This window comes from Ursus maritimus, unplaced genomic scaffold, assembly GCF_017311325.1.
Source record: "Ursus maritimus isolate PB19 unplaced genomic scaffold, ASM1731132v1 scaffold_14, whole genome shotgun sequence".
Classification (NCBI taxonomy): domain Eukaryota; kingdom Metazoa; phylum Chordata; class Mammalia; order Carnivora; family Ursidae; genus Ursus; species Ursus maritimus.
This window is the reverse complement of record NW_024423786.1, coordinates 47,239,284-47,265,012: the sequence shown is the minus strand read 5'-3', so window position 1 is coordinate 47,265,012 and position 25,729 is coordinate 47,239,284. Positions and strand designations below refer to the sequence as shown.

General features: G+C 43.3%; 1 protein-coding gene across 2 annotated transcripts in view; it reads left to right on the top strand.

Annotated features, from left to right (window-relative positions):
• The window catches only part of LOC103682108 (adhesion G protein-coupled receptor E2-like), a 48,026-nt gene that overhangs the window by 4,868 nt on the left and 17,429 nt on the right, over nt 1–25,729 (top strand). For both annotated transcript variants that reach the window (XM_008711695.2, XM_008711694.2), the window contains exons 4-13: nt 126–281; nt 7,120–7,266; nt 7,355–7,401; nt 7,510–7,587; nt 7,976–8,153; nt 12,611–12,718; nt 12,886–13,109; nt 13,313–13,492; nt 18,519–18,716; nt 18,996–19,231. In XM_008711695.2, the coding sequence (XP_008709917.2) occupies nt 126–281; nt 7,120–7,266; nt 7,355–7,401; nt 7,510–7,587; nt 7,976–8,153; nt 12,611–12,718; nt 12,886–13,109; nt 13,313–13,492; nt 18,519–18,716; nt 18,996–19,231 (1,552 nt within the window). The remainder of the gene's footprint in view (nt 1–125; nt 282–7,119; nt 7,267–7,354; nt 7,402–7,509; nt 7,588–7,975; nt 8,154–12,610; nt 12,719–12,885; nt 13,110–13,312; nt 13,493–18,518; nt 18,717–18,995; nt 19,232–25,729) is intronic.

The following is a 25,729-nucleotide window of genomic DNA, read 5'->3' as shown; positions in this document are numbered from 1 at the left end:
AGGAATGCCACCTGCAACGTGAGTTCTCTCCAGTCCCTATGGCTGAGTCAGGCTGGAGGCCAGGGCCTCTGTCCTATGGGAACTCACAGCTTTGGGAGGTGACCCTTTGCTCTGTTGTGTTCCAGACATCAATGAGTGTGGGCCGTCCTCGACAGTGTCCTGTGGAAAATTCGCAGACTGCCAGAACACAGAGGGCAGCTACTACTGCACATGCATTCCAGGATATGAGCTTGCTTCTGGGGCAAGAACATTTAGGAATGAGAGTGAGAACACGTGTCAAGGTAAGAACCACCTGCACCTTCCATCTCCCCATCCATGAGTTTTGGGGTCAGTCACCCCACTTTCTCCAGGCATCAGAGAAGGTCCTGGGAACCTACCTGGTATCCTGTCCCTTTCCAAACTCCAAGGCTGAGAACCTTCTCCAGAGGGTCATTTCTGTAATTTTGGAACATCCTCCATGCCCACCTAGCATCTTCTTTTATTTTTTCCTCTTATCTATTTATTTATTTTCTTTTTATTTTTAAGTCTTTATTTAAATTCCAGTTTTTTGTTACTTTTAAAAATTATTATTATGATATGTTAGTCACCATACAGTACATCATTAGCTTTTGATGTAGTGTTCCATGATTCGTTGTTTGCGTATAACACCCAGTGCTCCATGCAATGTGTGCCTTCCTTATTACCCATCACCAGGCTAGCCCATCCCCCCACCCCTTCCCCTCTAAAACCCTCAGTTTGTTTCCTGGAGTCCATAGTCTCGCATGGTTCATCTTCCTCTCTGAATTCCCCCCCTTCATTTTCCCCTTCCTTCTCCTACCGATCTCCTTGTTATTCCTTATGTTCCATAAATGAGTGAAACCATATGATAATTGTCTTTCTCTGCTTGACTTATTTCACTTAGCATAATCTCCTCCAGTTCCACCCATGTTGATGTAAATGCATAATCATCCTTTCTGATGGCTGAATAATATTCCATTGTATGTATGGACCACATGTTCTTTATCTAGTCATCTGTTGAAGGGCATCTTGGCTCCTTCCATAGTTTGGCTATTGTGGGCAATGCTGCTATGAACATTGGGGTGCATATGGTCCTTCTTTTCACTACATCAGTATCTTTGGGGTAAATACCCAGTAGTGCAATTGCTTGGTCATATGGTAGCTCTATTTTTAACTTTTTAAGGGACCTCCACACTGTTTTCCAAAGTGGCTGTACCAACTTGCTTTCCCACCAACAGTGTAAGAGGGATCTCCTTTCTCCACATCCTCTCCAACATTTGTTGTTTCTTGCCTTGTCAATTTTTGCCATTCTAACTGGTGTAAGGTGGTATCTCAAGGTGGTTTTGATTTGAATTTCCCTGGTGGCTAATGATTTTGAACATTTTTTCATGTGTCTGTTAGCCATTTGTATGTCTTCATTGGAAAAGTGTCTGTTCATATCTTCTGCCCATTTTTTGATTTGATTATTTGTTTTTTGGGTGCTGAGTTTGAGTTCTTTATAGATCTTGGGTACCAGCCCCTTATCTGTAGTGTCATTTGCAAATATCTTCTCCCATTCTGTGGGTTGCCTCTTAGTTTTTCTGACTGTTTCCTTTGCTGTGCAGAAGCTTTTTATCTTGATGAAGTCCCAAAAGTTCATTTTTGTTTTTGTTTCCCTTGCCTTTGGAGACGTGTCATGAAAGAGTTGCTGTGGCCGATGTCGAAGAGGTTACTCCCTATGTTCTCCTCTATGATTCTGATGGATTCCTGTCTCACAATCGAGGTCTTTCATCCATTTAGAGTTTATCTTTGTGTATGGTGTGAGAGTGGTCGAGCTTCATTCTTCTGTACATAGCTGTCCAATTTTCCAAGCAGCATGTATTGAAGAGACTGTCTTTTTTCCATTGGATGTTTTTTCCTGCTTTGTCAAAGATTAGTTGACCAAAGAGTTGATGGTCCATATCCGGGCTCTCTATTCTGTTCCTTTGATCTATGTGTCTGTTTTTGCGCCAGTACCATGCTGTCTTGATGATCACAGGTTTGTAGTATAGCTTGAAATCAGGCATCATGATACCGCCGGCTCTTTTTTTCTTTTTCAACATTGCTTTGGTGATTGGGGTCTTTTCTGGTTCCACACAAATTTTAGGGTTGTTTGTTTCAGTGCTTTGCAAAATGTCATTGGTATTTTGATTGGGATGGCATTGAAAGTAGAGATTGCTCTGGGTAGCACAGACATTTTAACTATGTTTATTCTTCTGATCCATGAGCATGGAATGTTTTTCCATCTTTTTGTGTCTTCTTCAATGTCTTTCATCAGTGTTCTGTAGTTTCTAGAGTATAGATCCTTTACCTCTTTGGTTAGGTTTATTCCAAAATATCTTATGGTTTTTGGTGCTATTGTAAATGGAATCAATTCCCTAATTTCTCTTTCTTCAGTCTCATTGTTAGTGTATAGAAATGCAACTGATTTCTGTGCATTGATTTTGTATCCTGCCACGTTACTAAATTGCTGTATGAGTTCTAGTAGTTTGGGGGTGGAGTGTTTTGGGTTTTCCACATAAAGTATCATGTCATCTGTGAAGAGAGAGAGTTTGACTTCTTCTTTGCCAATTTGAATACATTTTATTTCTTTTTGTTGTCTGATTGGTGCTGCTAGGACTTCTAGTACTATGTTGAACAATAATGGTGAGAGTGGGCATCCTTACTGTGTTCCTGATTTTAGGGGAAAGGCTTTCAGCTTTTCCCCATTGAGAATGATATTCTCTGTAGGCTTTTCATAGATGGTTTTTATGAAATTGAGGAATGTTCCCTCTATCTCTACACTCTGAAGTGTTTCGATCAGGAAAGGATGCTGTATTTTGTCAAATGCTTTTTCTGCATCAATTGGGAGGACCATATGATTCTTGTCTTTTATTAATGTGATCTATCACACTGATGGATTTGTGATTGTTGAACCATCCTTGCATCCCAGGGATGAATCCCGTGTGGTCGTGGTGGATTATCCTTTTAATGTACTATTGCATTCTTCTAGCTAGGATCTTGTTGCTAATTTTGGCATCCATATTCATCAGGGATATTGGTGCATAATTCTCCTTTTTGATGGGCTTTTTGCCTGGTTTTGGGATCAAGGTAATAATGGCCTCATAGAATGAGTTTAGAAGCTTTCCTTCTGTTTATATTTTTTGAATCAGCTTCAGGAGAATAGGTATTATCTCTTCTTTGAATGTTTCGTAGAATTCCCCAAGGAATCCATCAGGCCCTGGACTCTTGTTTTTGGAGATTTTTGTTTTTGTTTTTTGTTTTTTTTTTGGAGGGGAGGTTTTTGATCACTGCTTCAATCTCTTCATGATTAATCAGTCTATTTAGTCAATTTCTTCCTGTTTCGGTATGGTAGTTTATAGATTTCCAGGAAGGCATCCCTTTCTTCCAGGTTGCTTAATTTATTGGTATATAGTTGTTGATAGTTTTTAATGATTGTTTCTATTTCCTTGATGTTAGTCGTGATCTCTCCCCTTTAATTCATAATTTTATTAAGTTGGGTCCTTTCTCTTTTCTTTTGGATAAGTCTGTCCAGTGGTTTATTGATCTTACTAATTCTTTCAAAGAACCAGCATCTAGTTTCATTACTGTACAGTGTATATTAGTTTCAGGTGTAGAATTTGGTGATTCATCACCTCTATATAACACCCAGTGCTCACCAGACACATGCCTGCCTTCATCCCCATCACCTATTTCGTCCATCTCCCCTCATTTCCCCCTGGTAACCAGCAGTTTGTTTTCTATAGTTAATAGTCTGTTTCCTGGTTTGCCTCTCTTTTTTTCCTCTCCATATTCATCTATTTTGTTTCTTAAATATGAATGAAATCATATGGTATTTGTCTTTCTCTGACTGACTTATTTCACTTAGCATAATATACTCTAGCTCCATCCATATCATTGCAAATGGCAAGATTTCATTCTTTTTTATGACTGACTAATAATCCATTGGATATATATATCACATCTTCCTTATACATTCTTCAGTTGATGGACATTTGGGCACTTTGCATAGTTTGGCTATTGTTGATAATGCTGCTATAAACACAGGGTGCATGCATCCCTTTGAATCAGTATTTTTATATATTTGGGCAAATACCTAGTTGGCATCTTATTTGCATAAAGCAAAAGAGAGAGATGGCATCATATACTTTACAAGTTGAGAGCATGTGTCTTCCAACACAATATCCAATCTTCACCATCATCAGTGACTACCATGATGAATCCTGACCCCACTGGGTCCCACATGGGCTTGGCAGCACTGAGAGCTCTCTCAGACCCCTGGGCCATGAGGAATCAAAGGACCCTGTGCAGAAACATGGGAAGAAGGAGATTCAAGGGTGGGACCATCTTCCCCAGCCGGCCCTGACCCTGGCCAACAACACCGCCTGGAGAAGATGCTTCCTCCACCTTGACTTGGCTTTTCATCTAGGCCTCCATCTAGTTCCCTGTGTAAGGCTCTGCCTGATTGCCCCCAATAATTTCCATTCACTGACCTGTGGCAAACTGAATGACCAGGATCTGGGAGGTTGTTGTGTTAAGTGTGGGAATGGTGATGTGGACCACCCCACCCACTTCAGATTCAGGTGAATGGAAGAGGGTCTTATCTGGAACAAATGGCAAGAAAGGGCAAATTGGGGACCATTGACTCAAGCCTGACACTCTTCCAAGGGGGTTGACCTAGGGCCCATGTTGACTCAGACTACTTGGGGACAGAAGATGAAGGCTGAGCCCACCTGGCAGGGCCCACAGGGACACATGGCCAAGAAGACAGAAACCCCTGCCACCCCTTGCCATCAGCTCCCATTCTCTATTCCAGCCAATCAGCCCTTGCTCACCACTTGCCCTGCTCAGATGTGGATTCTCACCACTTCCTGCCAGTCCAAGCATGCCTTCATGGGAATCAGAAAAAGTCACCTCCATCACCCCAAGGCTGCTTGTCTGAACATCAGTCCCCACTGTCCTCCTCAGCTTGGTGTCCACTCTCTGGGTGGCTCTGAACTGGCTGGCATCATCTTCATTCCCCTCTGTAGAAAGCCTTCTCCTTGAGAAGCCTGGCTCGGGTATGGGTCTTGATCCATCTCCATGGAGCTGGAGTCTCAGAGACAGTGTGGATGAGAGCAAGCTGTCCTGCTAGTATCACCGGGATTCCAATGGCAACTCAGGCAGCAAGCAATGGCTCTGGGAAATTAGGACAAAAGCCATCACTGGGAGCCAAGATGGTCCTGCTTGGGGAACACAGGATTTCCCTTGCACTTGGTTCCCAGGAAGAGCCATCCTGGATTTGTCCAAGTTCTTGGTCTGGGACACAGGTAGTCATGATGTCTCTACCCTACCTGGAAGCTGCCCAGAGAGGCTGAAGGAACCAGAGCTGGCAGATGGGGAGGACTTGGACCTCCTCTGGCAACATCTGAACAGCAGAACATCTGGGCCATCATGCTCGCCCATAGCACACCTCCATGTGAATTAGAAAAGGCAGCCACTCACCAGGGAAGAGACAGTGGGGCCTTCCAGATGCTTCTATCCCGGGAAAAAAGTGCAAGCACCCATCATCCTCTCCTTCTCCCTGCAGACGTGGACGAATGTCAGCTGAAACCCAGAGTCTGTAAAAGCCACGGCATCTACATCAACTCCCAGGGCAGTTACACCTGCAAGGGCTCACCTCTCCAGAAGATTCCACCACAGGGCAGGGAGACAAGAGGGCCTTCTGAGCCTGGGATTCCCTTATGGAGTCCCCTGCCTCTCTGTGCACCCCCACACTTGCCCCTCCTCGTCTGTCATATTCCAGCACGAAGTGTCACTTCTAGCTCTGAGAAGGGGAACCTCAGTCCCCAGTTGAGGAGGAAATGAGTAAGAGCCTTCAATGGGAAGTGCAGCTCCCATGACTCAGTTTCCCCTTTGCCATAGTTTTTGCCTGAAAAGGAGGATACTGTCTCTGTTGAGCTCATCTTGAAGGAAACTGCCATAAGGAGTAGAGAGACAGCAGTACTTTCAGGACCGGTGTAAGCTCAGTGCAGGCAGTGAGGAGACTGGGAACCTGGGCTGGGCACGCAGGGCTGAACCTCTGGGATCGTTCTAATAAGGACACGGGTGCAGTTTGGGACAGCAGTGGTGCCATTACCCATCCTCTGACTCAACATGTAGGCAGCCCAATGTCACAGCCTCCCTGGTTAGAGGCCCACCCCAGCCTCCCCACTCCCTGACCCCGATACCTAGTCTAATCTTCATGATTGGGAAGGGTCTCAGCTTTGTCTGGGTGACACACACATACATGGTTCTACCCTGTTCATCCTGCAGGGAGAATCTGAGATTATGGGGTTTTTACAATAGAAAATGCTATCATAAAGTTGTTTCTTGACAGGCTAGGTGGCTGGTACGTGGTGTGTGTGTGTGTGTGTGTGTGTGTGTGTGTGTGTGTGTGTGTCCGTCCTTGGTGGAAGTATAGGGAATCCGAGAGAAGGGGCAGTGAGAAGGGCTGTGGTGAGTGGAGGGGACACTGACCCTCTGGCTTTGTCCTCAGATGTGAATGAATGCACGTCGGGGCAGAACCCATTCCACACCTCCACCCACTGCCTCAACAACATTGGGGGCTATTAGTGCCGCTGCCACCCTGGCTGGAAGCCGGTCCCTGGGTTCCCCAATGGCCCAAACAACACCGTCTGTGAAGGTGCAGAGCTCAGATGCCACATCCCAGACCCACACTCAGAACATCTGATCACATAGTCAGTGGCACCCACACAAACCAAGCAGAATGAGCCCTGGGGGTGCCCTGCTGAGCCAGGCATTAATTCTTTTGAGGCTGGATGGGAAGAGATCTGGGGGGTTCCGGGGAAGGAGCTGGGGTACCGAGGAGCAGGCTCCTTAGAGACTCCAGGCAGCAGCTAATTACTACCTGGGACAAAGGTATTTCTATATTCACAACCTGCACTTCTGTACAGGGCTCACGTGCCACCTGTCAGGCTCCGCATACTTCCCGTAACCACGGCATCAGCAGGGTGTGGGGTCAGCAGGTGTTATCGCCTCCAGCCAAGGGGGGACAGTAACACAGGGAAAAGGGGGCAGGGCACGGAGGGGAAAAGGTCCTGACTCTCATCTCTGTGTCCCCAGATGTGGACGAGTGCAGCTCCGGGCTGCCTAGGTGCCATAACTCCACCGTCTGCATCAACACCGTGGGCTCGTACAAGTGCCGCTGCCTCCGGGGCTGGGAGCCCAAATCCGGATTCCAGGATAAGCAGCCCAACACCATCTGTGAAGGTACCTGGTCTGACCTGACCCCTGACCCCGCCCCGGACACAGGCACACACACTGTGGCACCTAATGAGTGGTGTTCTATCCCCTGCAGAGATATCCTTCCCCACCTGGACCCCACCCCCTGGAATTCAGAGCCCGGTGAGTGGCCAGGAATCCCTCTGTGCAGCCGGCCTGATCCACCCATTTCCCCCCAGCTCCCCCACCCACAATTCAGGCTCTCCGACCTGTCTTGTCTCTCTATCCCAGAGACTCTCCCGCTTCTTTGAAAGAGTCCAAGATCTGCGCCAAGACTTCAAGCCAGCCTTGGCTAAGAGCACCATCCAGGTAAGGCACATCCCAGGAGAGGCAAGGTGGAGGCGTCCCACAGAGGCCTGGGAAGTTTGGCCTGGGAGGAGGCAGCCCCAACATGATGGCTTCCTCTCTGAGGCCCCTCCTCTCCCAGCGTGGGTGGGAAGAGCAGACATGCAGGCATTCCCACTCATTGTGAGACACCCCCATGCACCCACAAGTCACTTCTTCTTGCTGTTTCTGGACACTGGGCTGATGTCATTTTTGGCATTTGTGAACTGGGTTGATTTCTGCGTGGCTGGATTCCAGGGCCAAAGACCTAGAGAATCTGATCCAGTACCACCAATGAGTCTCTAGGGTCTGTTGTCTCGGGCTGAGTGGGCAGGGCCTTAATGCTCACTAGCTCTGTGTCTCCATCCCCCAGGACCTCATACAGGGGGTAGATGAGCTGCTGCAGACCCCTAAGGACCTGGAGGCCCTGCCCCGCTCAGAGCAGCACCGTCTGGCCACTAACCTGCTCGTTGGCCTAGAAGATGTCCTGAGAGATGTGAGCCAGGCTCTGCCCAATGGGCCAGTGAACTTCAGTGCACCTGCAGGTACAGGTCAGTATGGGGTCTGCCCCAGGCTCCTTCTCTGCGGTTCCCGGCTGCACATCTCCCCCAGCGTCTCTGGAAAGTGTGACCATGTACAGATACATGACCAGATACATGACCATGTATCTCAGGGTTGCACTCATAAGCCATTTACTATGTTAAATGAATAAAACTATATAAACCATACACATTTTCATTGTAATATAAATTATCAGCCGATGAAATAATTATAATGAAGAAATTAAGATAACAAAATAGAAACATCTTTAAAAGAAGATTATTTGTTTAATTTTGAAGAATGTAAATTTAATTATATTTGATATTTAAGTATGATTTGTTTTATTGAGGTAAATTCAGGTAACATAAAATTCACCATATTTTTTATTATGTTACATTAGTCACCGTACAGTACTTCATTAGTTTTTGATGTAGTGTTCCATGATTCATTGTTTGCGTATAACACCCAGTGCTCCATGCAGTATATGCCCTCCTTTTTTTTTTTTTAAGATTTTGTTTACTTATTTGACAGAGAGAGACAGCCAGCGAGAGAGGGAACACAAGCAGGGGGAGTGGGAGAGGAAGAAGCAGGCTCCCAGCAGGGGAGCCCAATGTGGGCCTCGATCCCAGGACCCTGGGATCACACCCTGAGCTGAAGGCAGATGCTTAATGACTGAGCCACCCAGGTGCCCCAATATGTGTCCTTCATCACTGGGCTAACCCATCCACCCTCTGAAACCATAAGATTGTTTCCCAGAGTCCATAGTCTCTCATGGTTCATCTCCCCCTCTTTCCCCCCCTTCATTTGTTCCCTCACCATTTTAAACAAAATGTAGAATTCAGTGGGACTTAGAACACTCACAGAGTTGTACAACCATCACCTCCATTTCTAAAATGTTTTCATCACCCCAAAAATGAATAATGTACCCAGTAAGCAGTCCCTTCTCTCTCCCTCCCCCGGTCCCTGGCAGCCCCAGTCTGTTTTCTGTGTCTCTGGATTTTCCTATTCAGGACATTTCATATCATTAGAATCATGCAATAGGTGACCCTATAGTCTGGCTTCTTTCACACGGCATCATGTTTTCAAGGTGAATCCATGTTGTAGCACGTGGCAGTAATTCTTTCCTTTTTATGGTTGAATAATAGTCCATCACTGTGGCTACAACCCTTTTTGTGTATCCATTCATCCACTGACGGACGTTTGGGTTATTATGAAGGGTGTTACTGTAAATATTGGCGGACAAGTTTTTGTTTGAATAACAGTTCTCAGCTCTTTGCGTACATACATAGGGGTGGAATTTCTGAGTGATGACGTCACTCTCTGTTCAACTTTTTGAGGATCCACCAGGCTCTTTTTCCAAAATGGCGGCACTATTTTACATCTGCACCAGCAACGCACAGGGGTTCCCATATCCACATTCTCAGCAACACTTGGCACTTATATTTTGTTTTCTTATAGCCTTTTTAGTGTGTGTTAGGTGATCTGTCTATGGTTTTGATTTGCATTTCCCAAATGACTAATGATATTTAACATCTTTTCATGTGATTGTTGAATATATATATATTCAATATATATAGAAATATTGAACATATATATACACATATACATCTCTATATCTATCATCTATCTATCTATCTATCTATCATCTATCTATCTATCTATCATCTATCTATCTATCATCTATCTATCTATATCTACACATCTATTCAAGTCCTTTGCCTATTTTTTAATTCATTGTTTGGCTTCTGATTATTGAGCTGTAAGAGTTCTTTATATATTCTATAGTAGATTTTTTGAAACATATGATTTGCTCATTTTTTCTCCCATTCCATAGATTGTCTTTCCACTTTCTCCATGGTCTTTTCACTTTAATGAACAGATGCTTATGTTTTGATCAAATCCTTTTTCTCTATTTTTTGTATGTGCATTTGTTGTCTTTTGTAAGAATCCATTGCCAAATCCAAGGCCATGAAGATTACACCTGTTTTTCCTCCTAGCCATTCTAGTTCTAGCTCATAAATGTAGGTCTTTGACCCATTTTGAGTTAATTGTTTGTTGTGTGAGGTAGGGTTCCAGCTTACTTCTACTACAAGAGGTGATCGAGATGTGCAAACACCATTTGCTGAATAGACTTTCCCTTTTCCACTGAATGGTCTTCGCATCCCTTATTGCAATCAATTGGTCACAGATGTATGGGTTTATTTCTGGACATTCAGCTTTATTTTACTTGTTTGTATGTCTATCCTTATGCTAGTGCCTTACTGTTCTGATTACTGTTGGTTAGTAGTCAGTTTTTATTTTTTTAATTTTTTATTTCTTTTATTTTTATTTTTTATTTTTTGATGTAAAGTTCGATGATTCATTAGTTGCGTATAACACCCAGTGCACCATGCAATACGTGCCCTCCTTACTACCCATCACCAGTCTATCCCATTCCTCCACCGCCCTCCCCTCTGAAGCCCTCAGTTTGTTTCTCAGAGTCCATAGTCTCTCATGCTTCATTCCCCCTTCGGATTACCCCCCCTTTCTTTATCCCTTTCTTCTCCTACCGATCTTCTTACTTCTTATGTTCCATAAATGAGAGAAACCATATGATAATTGTCTTTTTCTGCTTGACTTACTTCACTTAGCATTATCTCCTCCAGTGCCGTCCATGTTGCAGCAAATGTTGAGAAATTGTTCTTTTTGATAGCTGAGTAATATTCCATTGTATATATGGACCACATCTTCTTAATCCAGTCATCTGTTGAAGGGCATCTTGGTTTCTTCCTCGATTTAGCTATTGTGGACAATGCTGCTATGAACTTTGGGGTGCATATGGCCCTTCTCTTCACTACGTCTGTATCTTTGGGGTAAATACCCAGGAGTGCAATGGCTGGGTCATAGAGTAGCTCAATTTTTAACTTTTTAAGGGAACTCCACACTGTTTTCCAGAGTGGCTGTACCAACTTGCATTCCCACAGACAATGTAGGAGGGATCCCCTTTCTCCACATTCTCTCCAACAATTGTTTCTTGCCTTGTCAATTTTTGCCATTCTAACTGGTGTAAGGTGGTATCTTAGTGTGGTTTTGATTTTAATTTCCCTGATGGCTAATGATTTTGAACATTTTTTCATGTGTCTGTTAGCCATTTGTATGTCTTCATTGGAAAAGTGTCTGTTCATATCTTCTGCCCATTTTATGATTTGTTTATTTGTTTCTCACGTATTGAGTTTGGGAAGTTCTTTGTAGATCTTGGATACCAGTCTTTTATCTGTAGTGTCATTTGAAATATCTTCTCCCATTCCGTGGGCTGCCTCTTAGTTTTTTTGACTGTTTCCTTGGCTGTGCAGAAGCTTTTTATCTTAATGAAGTCCCATAAGTCCATTTTATCTTTTGTTTCTCTTGCCTTTGGAGATGTGTCATGAAAAAGGTTGCTGTGGCCGATGTCATAGATGTTGCTGCCTATGTTCTCCTCTAGGATTTTGATGGATTCCTGTCTCACATCGAGGTCTTTCATCCATTTGGAGTTTATCTTTGTGTATGGTGTGAGATAGTGGTCAAGTTTCATTCTTTTGCATTTAGCTGACCAATTTTCCCAGCACCATTTATTGAAGAGACTGTCTTTTTTCCACTGGATGTTTTTTCATGCTTTATCAAAGATTAGTTGTCAGTTTAAAATCAGGAGGTATAAGTACTCCAATTTTGTTTTTTCATTTTCAAGATTATTTTGGGTATTTGGGCCCCTTGCAATGTCCTGTGAACTTTAGGATACACTTTCCCATTTCTAAAAAATGTTGGAATATTGATATGGATTGCATTGAATCTGTAAACATTTTTGGGAAATATTGCCATCTTAATAATATTAAGCCTTTGAACCATGAATATGAATGTTTTCCCATGTACTAAGGGTCTTTCATTTATTCCCACATTTTTTTGTAGCTTTCTGTGTACAAGTCTTGAACCTCCTTGGGTTAATTTATTCTTAACATTTTGTTCATTTTTTACATCTATATTTATTAAAATATTGGTCTATAATTTTCTCGTAATGGCTTTATCTGATTTTGTTATCATTGTGATGGTGGCTTCATAAGATTATTTAGGTAGTATTCCTTCCTCTTCTACTTTTGGAAGAATTTACAAGGGATTCTTGTTAATTCTTACTTAAATAGTTGGGAGAATTCACCAGTAAAGATATCTGGTTAAGGCTTTTCATTTTGGGGAATTTTTATCTGATTCATTATCTTTGCCTGTGATAGGTCTGTTCAACTTCATTCTTCTATTACTTTCGTAGTTTGTGTGTCTCTAGGAATTTGTCACTTTCTTTTCGGTTATCCCATTTGTTGGTGTACAATTGCTCATAGTATTTTCTTATAATCCTCTGTAATTCACTGTGTGTGTAAACACGTATAAAAATAATGGTGCTACAGCAACCACTCCAGGCGGAATTACTAACCTAACTCCCTTATACGACTCTGACATCTTATAGACCTGGCCCTTGCGGTGCAGGAGCAAGGACACACAAACGTCACTTTGAGTTCCAATCAGGTGAAGATGCTGCTGAACTGGAATGTGGTGCACGAATCTGGTGACTCAGGTAACGGCTGAGATGGGGGACAGGTCACAAGATGCCCAAGGATGTGATAAACAGGGAACTGAGGATAAAAGGGAAAGGGGGGTATGGTAGCACCACAAAGTGTCCCTCTGAGGAGGAAGGGGCCCTGTTGGGCATCCCGAGGTGTCAACATTGGCCTCTTCCTGCAGGTCCTTCTGTGGTGGGCCTCATCTCCACGCCAGGGATGGGCAAGTTGCTGGCTGAGGCCCGCCTGGTCCTGGAGTCTGAGAGGCAGGCAGTTCTGCATGGGGCACAGAAGGGCATGCTGCAAGGAGTCCCCTCTGTCCTGCTCTCAGATGTCATCTCTGCCTTTATGAGCAAAAGGGACACCCAGAACCTCAGCTCCCTGATCACCTTCATCTTCTCTCACCATGTGAGTGTTGGTGAGACGGGGCTGCGGGTGTGGAAGGAGCCTGGGTCCTGGGCACAGCCTTGCTGCCTAGCTCAGTCTTGAGGTTCTGGGGGGCTCCCCCATGGGTGCATCATTCCTCCAGGAAAGCCGTTTGCAAGCCAGCTTTGGATAAGCATTTCTGAGCACCAGAACCACCAGCTCCCACCTACACTCTGTTCCTACAGTCAGCGACCCTTAAGCCAAAGCAAAAGGTGTTTTGTGCCTTCTGGGATCACACTCCAGATGGATATGGCTATTGGTCCACCACGGGCTGCAGGATGGTGACCACTGAAGACACCAGCACCACCTGCCAGTGCACCCACCTCAGCAGCTTTGCCGTCCTCTTGGCCCACTATGATGTGCAGGTGAGAGCCTGGGAGGGGCTGCATTCCACGCCTGTTGCTCTGTAACACATTTCCCCACATGTAGGGGCTTTAAAAAAACAAATTTATATCTTGTGGGTTCTTTGGGCAGCAGTCAGGCAATGGTGTAGCTGAGTTGTCTGTTCAGCATCTTACAGCCTGAAATCAGCCAGAGCTGCATTCTTGTCTGTGGCTCAGGTTCTCCTGTGAGCTCCCTGGTTGCTGGCAGAATTCAGTTCCTTGCAGTTTTAGGAGCAGGGTTCCACTTTTCTGCTAGCTGAGAGCAGGAGACCATGCTTCGCTACTAGGGGCTGCCTGTATTCCTTCTCTCACAGGCCCTCACACAGGTATCAGCATTCCTATTTATTTTTTAAATTTTTATTTGTATTGAATTTAGTTAACATATGTTGTATATTTAGTTTCAGGAGTAGAATTTAGTGATTCATCAGTTGCATACAACACTCAGTGCTCATTACATTAAATGCCCTCCCTAATGCCCATCACCCATTACCCCATTCCCCCACCCACCTCCCCTCCAGCAGCCCCGTTTGTTTCCTATAGTTAGGAGTATCTTATGGTTTACTTCCCTCTCTATTTTCATCTTACTTTGTTTTTCCTTCCCTTCCCCTATGTTCATCTGTTTTGTTTCTTAAATTCCACATATGAATGAAATCACATGGTATTTGTCTTTCTTTGACTGACTTACCTCACTTCACATAATACCCTTTAGTTCCATCCATGTTGTTTCAAATGGCAAGATTTCATTCTTTTTGAGGGTTACATCATATGTGTATATATATACCACATCTTCTTTTTTAAATTTTATATTATTTTTATTCAATTAATTAACATATTGTATTATTAGTTTCAGAGGTAGAGGTCAGTGATTCATCAGTTGCATATAATAACCCAGTGTTCATTACGCCACATGCCCTCCTTAATGCCCATCATCCAGTTACTCCATCCATCCGCCCTCCTCCCCTCCAGCAACTCTCAGTTTGTTTCCTGTAGATGGGACTCTCTTATGGTTTGTCTCCCTCTCTGATTTCAACTTATTCTATTTTTCCTTCCATTCCCCTATTATCCTGTTTGTTTCTTATTCCACATATAAGTGAAATCATATGATAATTGTATTTCTCTGATTGACTATTTTGCTTAGCATAATACCCTCTAGTTCCATCCACATTGTTGCAAATGGTAAGATTTCATTTTGATGGCTGAGTAATATTACATTGTGTTTGTTTGTGTTTGTGTGCCTGTGTGTATGTGTGTATATCACATCTCCTTTATCCATTCATCTGTCCATGTCCATCTTGGCTCTTTCCATATTTTGGCTATTGTGGACATTCCTGCCTAAACATTGGGGGTGCATGTGCCCCTTCAGATCACTATGTTTCTATCCTTTGGATAAATACCTACTAGTGCAATTGCTGGGTCATAGGCTAGCTCTATTTTTAGCTTTTTGAGGATGTTACATACTGTTTTCCAGAGAGGCTGCACCAGTTTGGATTCCCACCAGCAGTGTAGAAGGGTTGCCCTTTTTCTGCATCCTCACCAACACCTGTTGTTTCCTGACTTGTTAATTTTAGCCATTCTGACTGGTGTGAGGTTGTATCTCATTGTGGTTTTAATCTGTATTTTCCTGATTCCAAGTGATGTTGAACATTTTTTCATGTGTCTGTGGGCCATTTGTATGTCTTCTTTGGAGAAATGTCTGTTCATGTCTTCTGCCCATTTCTAGACTGGACTTTTGGGTGTTGAGTTTGATAAGTTCTTTATAGATTTTGGATATTAGTCCTTTATATGATAAGTCATTTGGAAATAACTTCTCCAATTCCATAGGTTGCTTTTTAGTTTTGTTGACTGTTTTCATTGCTGTGCAAAAGTTTTTTATCCTGATGAAGTCCCAATAACTCATTTTTGGTTTTGTTTCTTTTGCCTTTGGAGATGTGTCTAGCAAGAAGTGTATGTGGCCAAGATCAAAGAGGTAAAGAGGTTGCTGCCTGTGTTCTCCTCTAGGATTATTTTTAATTTTTAAAATTATATTATGTTAGTCACCATACAGTACATCCCTGGTTTCTGATGCAAAGTTCGATGATTCATTAGTTGCGTATAACACCCAGTGCACCATGCAATATGTGCCCTCCTTACTACCCATCACCAGTCTATCCCATTCCCCCACCACCCTCCCCTCTGAAGCCCTCCGTTTGTTTCTCAGAGTCCATAGTCTCTCATGCTTCATTCCCCCTTCTGATTACCCCCCTTTCTTTATCCCTTTCTTCTCCTACTGATCTTCCTAGTTCTTATGTTCCATAGATGAGAGAAATCATATAATTGTCTTTCTCTGCTTGACTTATTTCACTTAGCATTATCTCCTCCAGTGCCGTCCATGTTGCAGCAAATGTTGAGAACTCGTTCTTTCTGATAGCTGAGTAATATTCCATTGTATATATGGACCACAGCTTCTTAATCCAGTCATCTGTTGAAGGGCATCTTGGCTCCTTCCACGATTTAGCTATTGTGGACAATGCTGCTATGAACATTGGGGTGCATATGGCCCTTCTCTTCACTACGTCTGTATCTTTGGGGTAAATACCCACTGGTGCAATGGCTGGGTCATAGGGTAGCTCAATTTTTAACTTTTTAAGGGACCTCCACACTGTTTTCCAGAGTGGCTGTACCAACTTGCATTCCCACCAACAATGTAGGAGGGATCCCCTTTCTCCACATCCTCTCCAACAATTGTTGTTTCTTGCCTTGTCTATTTTTTATTTTTGCCATTCTAACTGGCATAAGGTGGTATCTCAATGTGGTTTTGATTTGAATTTCCCTGATGGCTAAAGATTTTGAACATTTTTTCAGGTGTCAGCCATTTGTATGTCTTCATTGGAAAAGTGTCCATATCTTCTGCCCATTTTATGATTTATTTGTTTCTCACGTATTGAGTTTGAGAAGTTCTTTGTAGATCTTGGATACCAGCCTTTTATCTGTAGTATCATTTGCAAATATATTCTCCCATTCCATGGGCTGCCTCTTAGTTTTTTTGATTGTTTCCTTGGCTGTGCAGAAGCTTTTTTATCTTGATGAAGTCCCACATGTTCATTTTATCTTTTGTTTCTCTTGCCTTTGGAGATGTGTCATTAAAAAGGTTGCTTTGGATTTTGATGGATTCCTGTCTCAAATTTAGGTCTTTCATCCATCTTGAGTTTATTTTTGTATATGGTGTAAGAGAATGGTACAGGTTCTTTCTTCTGCATGTGGCTGTCCAATTTTCCCACACCATTTGTTGAAGAGGCTGTATTATTTCCACTGGATATTCTTTACTGCTTTGTTGAAGGTTAGTTGACCATAGAGTTGAGGGTCCATTTCTGGGTTCTCTATTCTGTACCAGGGTATCAGCACTTCAATCTAGAGGACAGTAGGAGAAGTTCCCTCACCTCAAATGCTCAATCTTTGAATCTTTTTCTCTAGGAAGTGCTCAGGGCTTTTGAGAGATCACTGATCAGGCCAGGCCCACCAGGATAAAATCCCTCTCTTATGCGGAGATCCCTTAAAAAGTTAAAAATTGAGCTACCCTATGATCCAGCCATTGCACTACTGGGTATTTACCCCAAAGATACAGACATAGTGAAGAAAAGGGCCATATGCACCCCAATGTTCACAGCAGCATTGTCCACAATAGCTAAATCATGGAAGGAGCCGAGATGCCCTTCAACGGATGAATGGATTAAGAAGATGTGGTCCATATATACAATGGAATATTACTCAGCTATCAAAAGGAACGATTTCTCAACATTTGCTGCAACATGGATGGCACTGGAGGAGATAATGCTAAGTGAAATACGTCAAGCAGAGAAAGTCAATTATCATATGGTTTCTCTCATCTATGGAACATAAGAACTAGGAAGATCGGTAGGAGAAGAAAGGGATAAAGAAAGAGGGGGTAATCAGAAAGGGGAATGAAGCATGAGAGACTATGGACTCTGGGAAACAAACGGAGGGCTCCAGAGGGGAGGGGGGTGGGGGAATGGGATAGACTGGTGATGGGTAGTAAGGAGGGCATGTATTGCATGTTGCACTGGGTGTTATACACAACTAATGAATCATCGAACTTTACATAAAAAACCAGGGATGTACTGTATGGTGACTAACATAATATAATAAAAAAATATTATTATAAAAAAATCCCTCTCTTAAAGTCAACTGATATAGGGCCTGAATTCGATCTGCAAAATCCCTTCACAGCAGCACAAATCGGTATTTAACTGAAAATCTTGAGGGAAGCATGTGTACCCCTTCTATCATTCATTGGCAAAACAGATTTCTGCTTATCACAGTAGTCTTCAGGACAGGAAGGCTATACAAAGTGGCTCTAGGGGCTGTAGAAAGGAAGATTTGGTGGTGGCAGACATTAAAGAGGACCAGGAAAGCCACTGAGAGCAGGTGGGATAGGACCTATGTTTGCCTGCTCCCTTGGCCAGGTGAGCTGGTTACTTCCTCTGGATCATCACATCAAAGACTTAGTTAGGGGGCACCTGGGTGGCGCAGTCGTTAAGCATCTGCCTTCGGCTCAGGGTGTGATCCCGGCGTTGTGGGATCGAGCCCCACATCAGGCTCCTCTGCTGGGAGCCTGCTTCTTCCTCTCCCACTCCCCCTGCCTGTGTTCCCTCTCTCGCTGGCTGTCTCTCTCTGTCAAATAAATAAATAAAATCTTTTAAAAAAAAGACCTCGTTAGGTGATCTGTAAAATAATATAAACCCTTGTGATCTCCAGGAGTTTGTGTTGAGTAAGGACTCTCCTATCCCTCAATTATTATGGGACCTGAATTGATAAAGTCTGAATCCCATAGAATTTCGGCATTCTGAGCCTGGAGGAACTTACCTAATAACATAACAAATTTACCTGGTTCCACCATTCTTGATGTTGCTATGCCAAAAAATGAAAAAAAAAAAAAAAGATAGAAGAGTCATTACCCAGAGCAGGAAAATGTGACTGCGATGTCCTCTTGCTACCCTTTGCTGGAACCCAGGAGGAGGATCCCTTGCTGGCTGTGATCACCTATGTGGGGCTGGGCCTCTCTCTGCTGTGCCTCCTCCTGGCAGCCCTCACCTTCCTGCTGTGCAAAGCCATCCAGAACACCAGCACCTCCATCCATCTGCAGCTCTCAATCTGCCTCTTCTTGGCCCACCTGCTCTTCCTCACGGCCATCGACCGGACCGAGATCAAGGTACTGACACCGTCACAGAGGAGCCCCTACCCTGTCCCAGGGGTGCTCAGTTCATGGAGCCGTGCTGCACTGATACCTTAATAAAATGTCCTTGGTTCCCGGGGAGGTTAGAGGAGTAAGTAGCCTATTTCACATTGACCAATGAACTAGAAGACAAACCCTCTCCGGACAACTCGACCATATGCATGAGTATTCTCTCCAATGACAAAGTATGGGAGGGGTCCTGGGGCCACCCTCCTCCCCGACATTCCCTCCTGGGGCACCTTTGTCCTCCCCCAGGTGCTGTGTGCCATCATCGCGGGTGCCTTACACTACCTCTACCTGGCCTCCTTCACCTGGATGCTGCTGGAGGGTCTGCACCTCTTCCTCACTGCGCGGAACCTGACGGTGGTCAACTACTCCAGCGTGAGCAGGGTCATGAAGAAGCTCATGTTCCCCGTGGGCTATGGAGCCCCGGCTATAATTGTGGCCATTTCTGCGGCATCCAGGCCTCGCCTTTATGGAACAACTACCCGGTAAATGCAAATTCCCTGCATGAGCACAGCCACCACTAGAACCAGAGTAGCATTTTTTTTTTATTATGCTTGAGCATAATACAGAGAAGATACATAAGGTAATAATTCTTAGGACATCTTTCTGGTGGAAAATTATAATAATTAAGCAGAATGTCTTTAAACCTCTGTCCTTTGAATAGCAAAACTGAAGCCAAAAGAAGTGCCTAGGACATCACTAAAAAAAATCTAATCTACTTCTTTGTCCAAATCCTTTAAGATGTTCCAATGTTTTGATTTAGAAAAGTAGAGTTGATTTATTTTCAGTTTTTTAATTTTTTTATGTTATGTTAGTCACCATACAGTCATAACATACACGATACATCACCAACAGTTGATGTAAAGTCCCATGATTCATTGTTTGCATATAACACCCAGTGCTCCATGCAATATGTGCCCTCCTTACTACCCATCCCTGGGCTAGCCCATTGCCCAACCCCCTCCCCTCTGAAACCCTCAGTATAAGTTGCCTCATAGTTTACATGGTACTTACTTTATGCCATGCATTTTTCTGCCCATTTTTGTATGTGGTAATCCTCACACTAATACTATGAAGTAGGTACAGTCATTTGCCCCATTTGTAGATAAATAAACTGAGCCACAGGTAGTTTAATTAAATGCCCTAAGGTCCATCATTAGTAAGTGGAGAGTTGGGATTCAAATCCAGGGAGCTAAGCTGTAGAGCTTGTTCTCTCTTATCTTCACTCAACACTGAATTTTGTGATTTTACATTTTTTATTGTTATATCTTCCACACACCCTGAAATTGACCCTTTAAAGTGTACAGATTTGTGGTTTTTAGAACAATCACAGAGTCATGCAGCATCACCACGATGTTATTCTAGAACACCTTCTTCTTCTTTTTTTTTTCTTTTTCAGAATGGACTTTGCTTTATTTCCTTTAAGGAATACAATTTTAAATGATCTCAAAAATTACATCTTTTTAAAAAAATTTTTAATTATATTATGTTAGTTACCATACAGTACATCCCCGGTTTCCGATGTAAGGCTCGATGATTCATTAGTTGCGTATAACACCCAGTGCACCATGCAATATGTGCGCTCCTTACTACCCATCACCGGTCTATCCCATTCCCCCACCCCCCTCCCCTCTGAAGCCCTCAGTTTGTTTCCCAGAGTCTATAGTCTCTCATGCTTCATTCCCCCTTCTGATTACCCCCTTTCTTTATCCTTTTCTTCTCCTACTGATCTTCCTAGTTCTTATGTTCCATAGATGAGAGAAATCATATGATAATTGTCTTTCTCTGCTTAACTTATTTCACTAAGCATTATCTCCTCCAGTGCCGTCCATGTTGCAGCAAATGTTGAGAAATCGTTCCTTTAGATAGCTGAATAATATTCCATTGTATATATGGACCACAACTTCCTGATGGTGATAGGAAGCTCGGCAAGGCTGGGGTAGCACCAAGATGGCTCAGGGAGGGTCTCAAGGAGAAATAGTTAGACTCTCCCACTCTGTGCTTAGAGCCTAATCATTAAGGCACTGTTTTCCAAACATCCCCATGGACAACACAGAAAATGGTGACGTTGCTGCCGGCACAGTGGGCTAAAGGAACCAGACTGCCATGGGTGGGCCCAGGGCCACCCCGAAGGTTAAAGGAGCAGTATTGTCGTACCCCATAACCCTCGTGCTCTGCCTGAGCCACACTATCCGAGAGGGGGAGACCCTGTGGTGTCACAAATGCCACATCTGCTTCTAGAGATGGCCCTTCCAGGCACCTCCGGGAGTGTATGCACACTGATCTATGGGACACACCGATGACCCGACTCTCCTGCTGTGGGTTCAGTTTCATCACACTTGGTCTTCTAAGATATTGGAGGTCAACAGCAATGCTCACACTAAGAGGCAGTTTCCAGAGTGTCTGAGTGGCTAGGATAAACCCCTTAGCGAGCCTGTGGGCAGCTCTCTGCCGGCTCTCCCAAACAGAGTCACCCGGAGTATTAACGTCACAGGCAAGTGCCACTTAGGAGCCACATGAGCTGGAAAAACTGCTACGCCCTCCTCTCAGTTTCCTCATCTGTAACATGGGGTAATAACCTCTTGTCTACTGTCCCCACAGGATAGTCAGGAGGCCTGAATGAGGTGATGGATATGAATGCTCTTGTCAAACTATAAAGAGCTATACACACAAAAAATGGATTCTTTCGATTCCTAATTAAAATATTTTGTTTTGTTTTAGTTCTAAGATCAAAAGTAGCTCTGGCATTGCCCCCGCCCCAGGCCCTGCCGTGTGCCTGTCTTTGGGAGATGAAACATGAAAAACAGGGCTGCACTCTAGGTGTTGACAATGAGTGGCTGAGGCCTGGGTGGGAGCGAAATGTCCTCTTAGGGTCTGCTCCTGTGTTCCTCACAGTGAGGGAGCTTCATGGGGTGAGAGAGGCTGCGAGGACAATTACAGGAAGGAACATGCTGGAAGAAACATGTTTCTTCTAAATTCTGGTAACCCTGTAGACATCGAAGTTCACCTAGAATCACTATGGAGAGATTATTGTTCTTTTTAAAGACTCCTCCCCAGAAGAGAGAAAGAACCCTGAATTCTGTAATGCTGGAGCAGAGCTAGAGACCTCAGCATGAACTCAGGCTTATTTGGATATATCTATCTACCTAGATCTGGACCTACCTATAAATCTATTGATTGACCTAGCTCTACGCATCTCTCCCTGTATGAGTGTGTGTATAGACAGAGACACAATCGTAACAGGATTGTATACATGCATATATTTCTTAGCTCTCTCCACTGAAAAGACTCAGAGCTACTGACACCCCAGTAGCAATGAACATAGCCAGGGCCCAAAGCTTGGTTTCTAAATATCACTCTTTAGTAACAAGGAACCGGGGCTGTTGGAGAAATGGCTGATATTAAGGCAGGGACAGGGAAAATACAAGATGAATCTGAAACATATTGAAGTTTCAGTAACCAAAAAGTTGCTTTAAAAAAATGGGGGCATGTCATAGGGACACAGGACACTGAAAGTCCCAAAGACAGAAGATGGAACAATTTGAGCAGAAAAATAAATAACATAGTATTGGATAACCTACAGTACAAAATAAATATATTGTGTCTAAACCGATATCAATAAATCATGGAAGGAAGGAAGGAAGGACGGACGGAAGGACGAACAGTTCTTTCTTTTAGAAGAATTCCAGATGATAAAGAGACTCTTCCCTCCTCAGGAGGTAGAACTTAATCCCTCCACTGCCCTTGAGTGTGGGCACGAGCTTTTGACTTGTTCCAAGGAATGGAATATGGAAAGTACTGTGGAGAAATACGGCAAACCCCATCTGGCCAAGTGATGAAGGCTGACAACCCAGTGATGTCATGTGGACATCACGCACCCCGATCCGATGCGATGAGAGGGGCACTTCACTTCTTCCCCCCAAAACCTTAACCCCGGTCAGATCATGAGAAAAACATCAGACAAACCCAAACTGAGGGACATTTTACAAAATACCTGACCAGTACTCTTCAAAACTGTCAAAATTATGCAAAACAAGGCAAGACTGGGAACCAGTCCCAAACCAGAGGAGACTAAGGAGACATGACAACGAAACCCGAAACCCGGGGTGGGCTCCTGGAGGAGATCCTGGAACACAAAGAAGGCATGGAGTGAGATCCGAATAAAGCTTAGTTAAAAACAAAGCACAACTGGGGGCGCCTGGGAGGCAGTGTTGTTGGGCGTCTGCCTTCGGCTCAGGGCGTGATCCCGGGTTGTGGGATCGAGCCCCACATCGGGCTCCTCCGCTGGGAGCCTGCTTCTTCCTCTCCTACTTCCCCTGCTTGTGTTCCCTCTCTCGCTGGCTGTCTCTGTCAAATAAATAAATAAAACCCTCACGTCCTGTATCTTTGGGGTAAACACCCAGTAGTGCCAATGGCTGATCATAGGTACTCAATTTTTAACTTTTAGGACCTCCACACGGTTTTCCAGAGTGGCTGTACCAACTTGCATTCCCACCAACAATGTAGGAGGGATCCCCTTTCTCCACATCCTCTCCAACAATTGTTGTTTCTTGCCTTGTCTATTTTTGCCATTCTCACTGGCGTAAGGTGGTATCTCAGTGTGGTTTTGATTTGAATTTCCTTGATGGCTAATGATTTTGAACATTTTTCATGTGTCTGTTAGCCATTTGTATGTCTTCATTGGAAAAGTGTCTGTTCATATCTTCTGCCCATTTTTTGATTTGTTTATTTGTTTCTCGTGTATTGAGTTTGAGAAGTTCTTTGTAGATCTTGGATACCAGTCCTTTATCTGTAGTGTCATTTGCAAATATCTTCTCCCATTCCGTGGGCTGCCTCTTAGTTTTTCTGACTGTTTCCTTGGCTGTGCAGAAACTTTTAATCTTGATGAAGTCCCATAAATTCATTTTATCTTTTGTTTCTCTTGCCTTTGGGGATGTATCTTGAAAAAGATTGCTTTGGCTGATGTCGTAGAGGTTGCTGCCTATGTTCTCCTCTAGAATTTTGATGGATTCCTGTCTCACATCGAGGTCTTTCATCCATTTGGAGTTTATTTTTGTGTATGGTGTGAGATAGTGGTCAAGTTTCATTCTTTTGCATGAGGCTGTCCAATTTTCCCAGCACCATTTATTGAAGAGACTGTCTTTTTCTCACCGGATGTTTTTTCCTGCTTTATCAAAGATTAGTTGCCCAAAGAGCTGAGGGTCCATTTCTGGGCTCTCTATTCTGTTCCATTGGTCTATGTGTCTGTTTTTGTGCCAGTACCATGCTGTCTTTGTGATCACAGCTTTGTAGTACAGCTCGAAATCCGGCATTGTGATGGCTTAGCTTTGTTTTCCTTTTCAACAGTTCCTTGGAGATTTGGGGTCTTTTCTGGTTCCATACAAATTTAAGGACTATTTGTTCCAGTTCTTTGAAAAATGTCCTCGGTATTTTGATCGGGATAGCATTGAAAGTGTAGATTGCTCTGGGTAGCATGGACATTTTAACTATGTTAATTCTTCCGATCCATGAGCATGGAATATCTTTCCATCTTTTTATGTCTTCCTCAATGTCTTTTAAGAGTGATTTATAGTTTCTAGAATAAAGGTCCTTTACGTCTCTGGTTAAGTTAATTCCAAGGTAACGCATGGTTTTTGGTGCTATTGTAAATGGGATGGATTCCCTAATTTCTCTTTCTTCATTCTCATTATTCGTGTACAGAAATGCAACTGATTTCTGAACATTGATTTTGTATCCCGCCACGTTACTGAATTGCTCTATAACTTCTAATAGTTTGGGAGTGGCTTCTTTTGGGTTTTCCATATAGAGTATCATGTCATCTGTGAAGAGAGACATTTTGACTTCTTCTCTGCTGATTTAGATACCTTTGATCCCTTTTTGTTGTCTGATTGCTGTTGCAAGGACTTCTAGTACTATGTTGAATAATAGTGGCGAGAGTGGGCATCCTTGTCGTGTTCCTGATCTTAAGGGAAAGGCTTCCAGCTTTTCCCCATTGAGAATAATATTTGCAGTAGGCTTTTCATAGATGGCTTTTATGAGATTGAGAAATGTACCTTCTATTCCTACACTCTGAAGCGTTTTAATCAGGAAAGGATGCTGTATTTTGTCAAATCTTTTTCGGCATCGGAGAGGATCATATGGTTCTTGAGTCTTTTCTTGTTGATATGATGTATCATGCTGATTGATTTGCGAATATTGAACCACGCTTGCATCAGGTATGAATCCCACTTGATCGTGGTGGATAATCCTTTTAATGAACTGTTGGATTCTATTAGCAAGTATCTTGTTGAGGATTTTGGTGTCCATATTCATTAGGAAATCGTCTGTAATTCTCCTTTTGAGGGTCTTTGCCTGGTTTGGGGATCAAGGTAATATTGGCCTCATAGAATGAGTTTGGTAGCTTTCCTTCTGTTTCTATTTTTGAAATAGCTTTAGGAGAATAGGTATTATTTCTTCTTTGAATGTTTGGTAGAATTCCCCAGGAAAACCGTCCGGGCCTGGAGTTTTGTTATTTGGAAGTTGTTTATCACTGACTCAATTTCTTCATAATTAATTGGCCTGTTTAAGGAATCAATTTCTTCCGGTTTCAATCTTGGTAGTTTATAGGTTTCCAGGAAGGATTCCATCTCTTCCAGATTGCTTAGTTTATTGGCATATAGCTGTTGATAAAAATTTCTAATAATCCTTCCAATTTCAATGGTGCTCGTCGTGACCTCTCCTTGTTCATTCATAATTTTAATAATCTGGTCCTTTCTCTTTTCTTTTGGATAAGTCTTGCCAGTGGTCTGTCTATTTTATTGATTCTCTCAAGAACCAGCTTCTAGTCCTGTTGATCTGCTCTACTGTACTTCTGGTTTCTGCTTGATTGATTTCAGCTCTAATTTTGGTCAACTGCTCCGTGCGTGGATTAGGCCTGTCCCTCTGTTGCTGTTCCAGCTTCTTGAGGTGAGAATATAAAAACTGCATTTTAGATTTTTCTATTC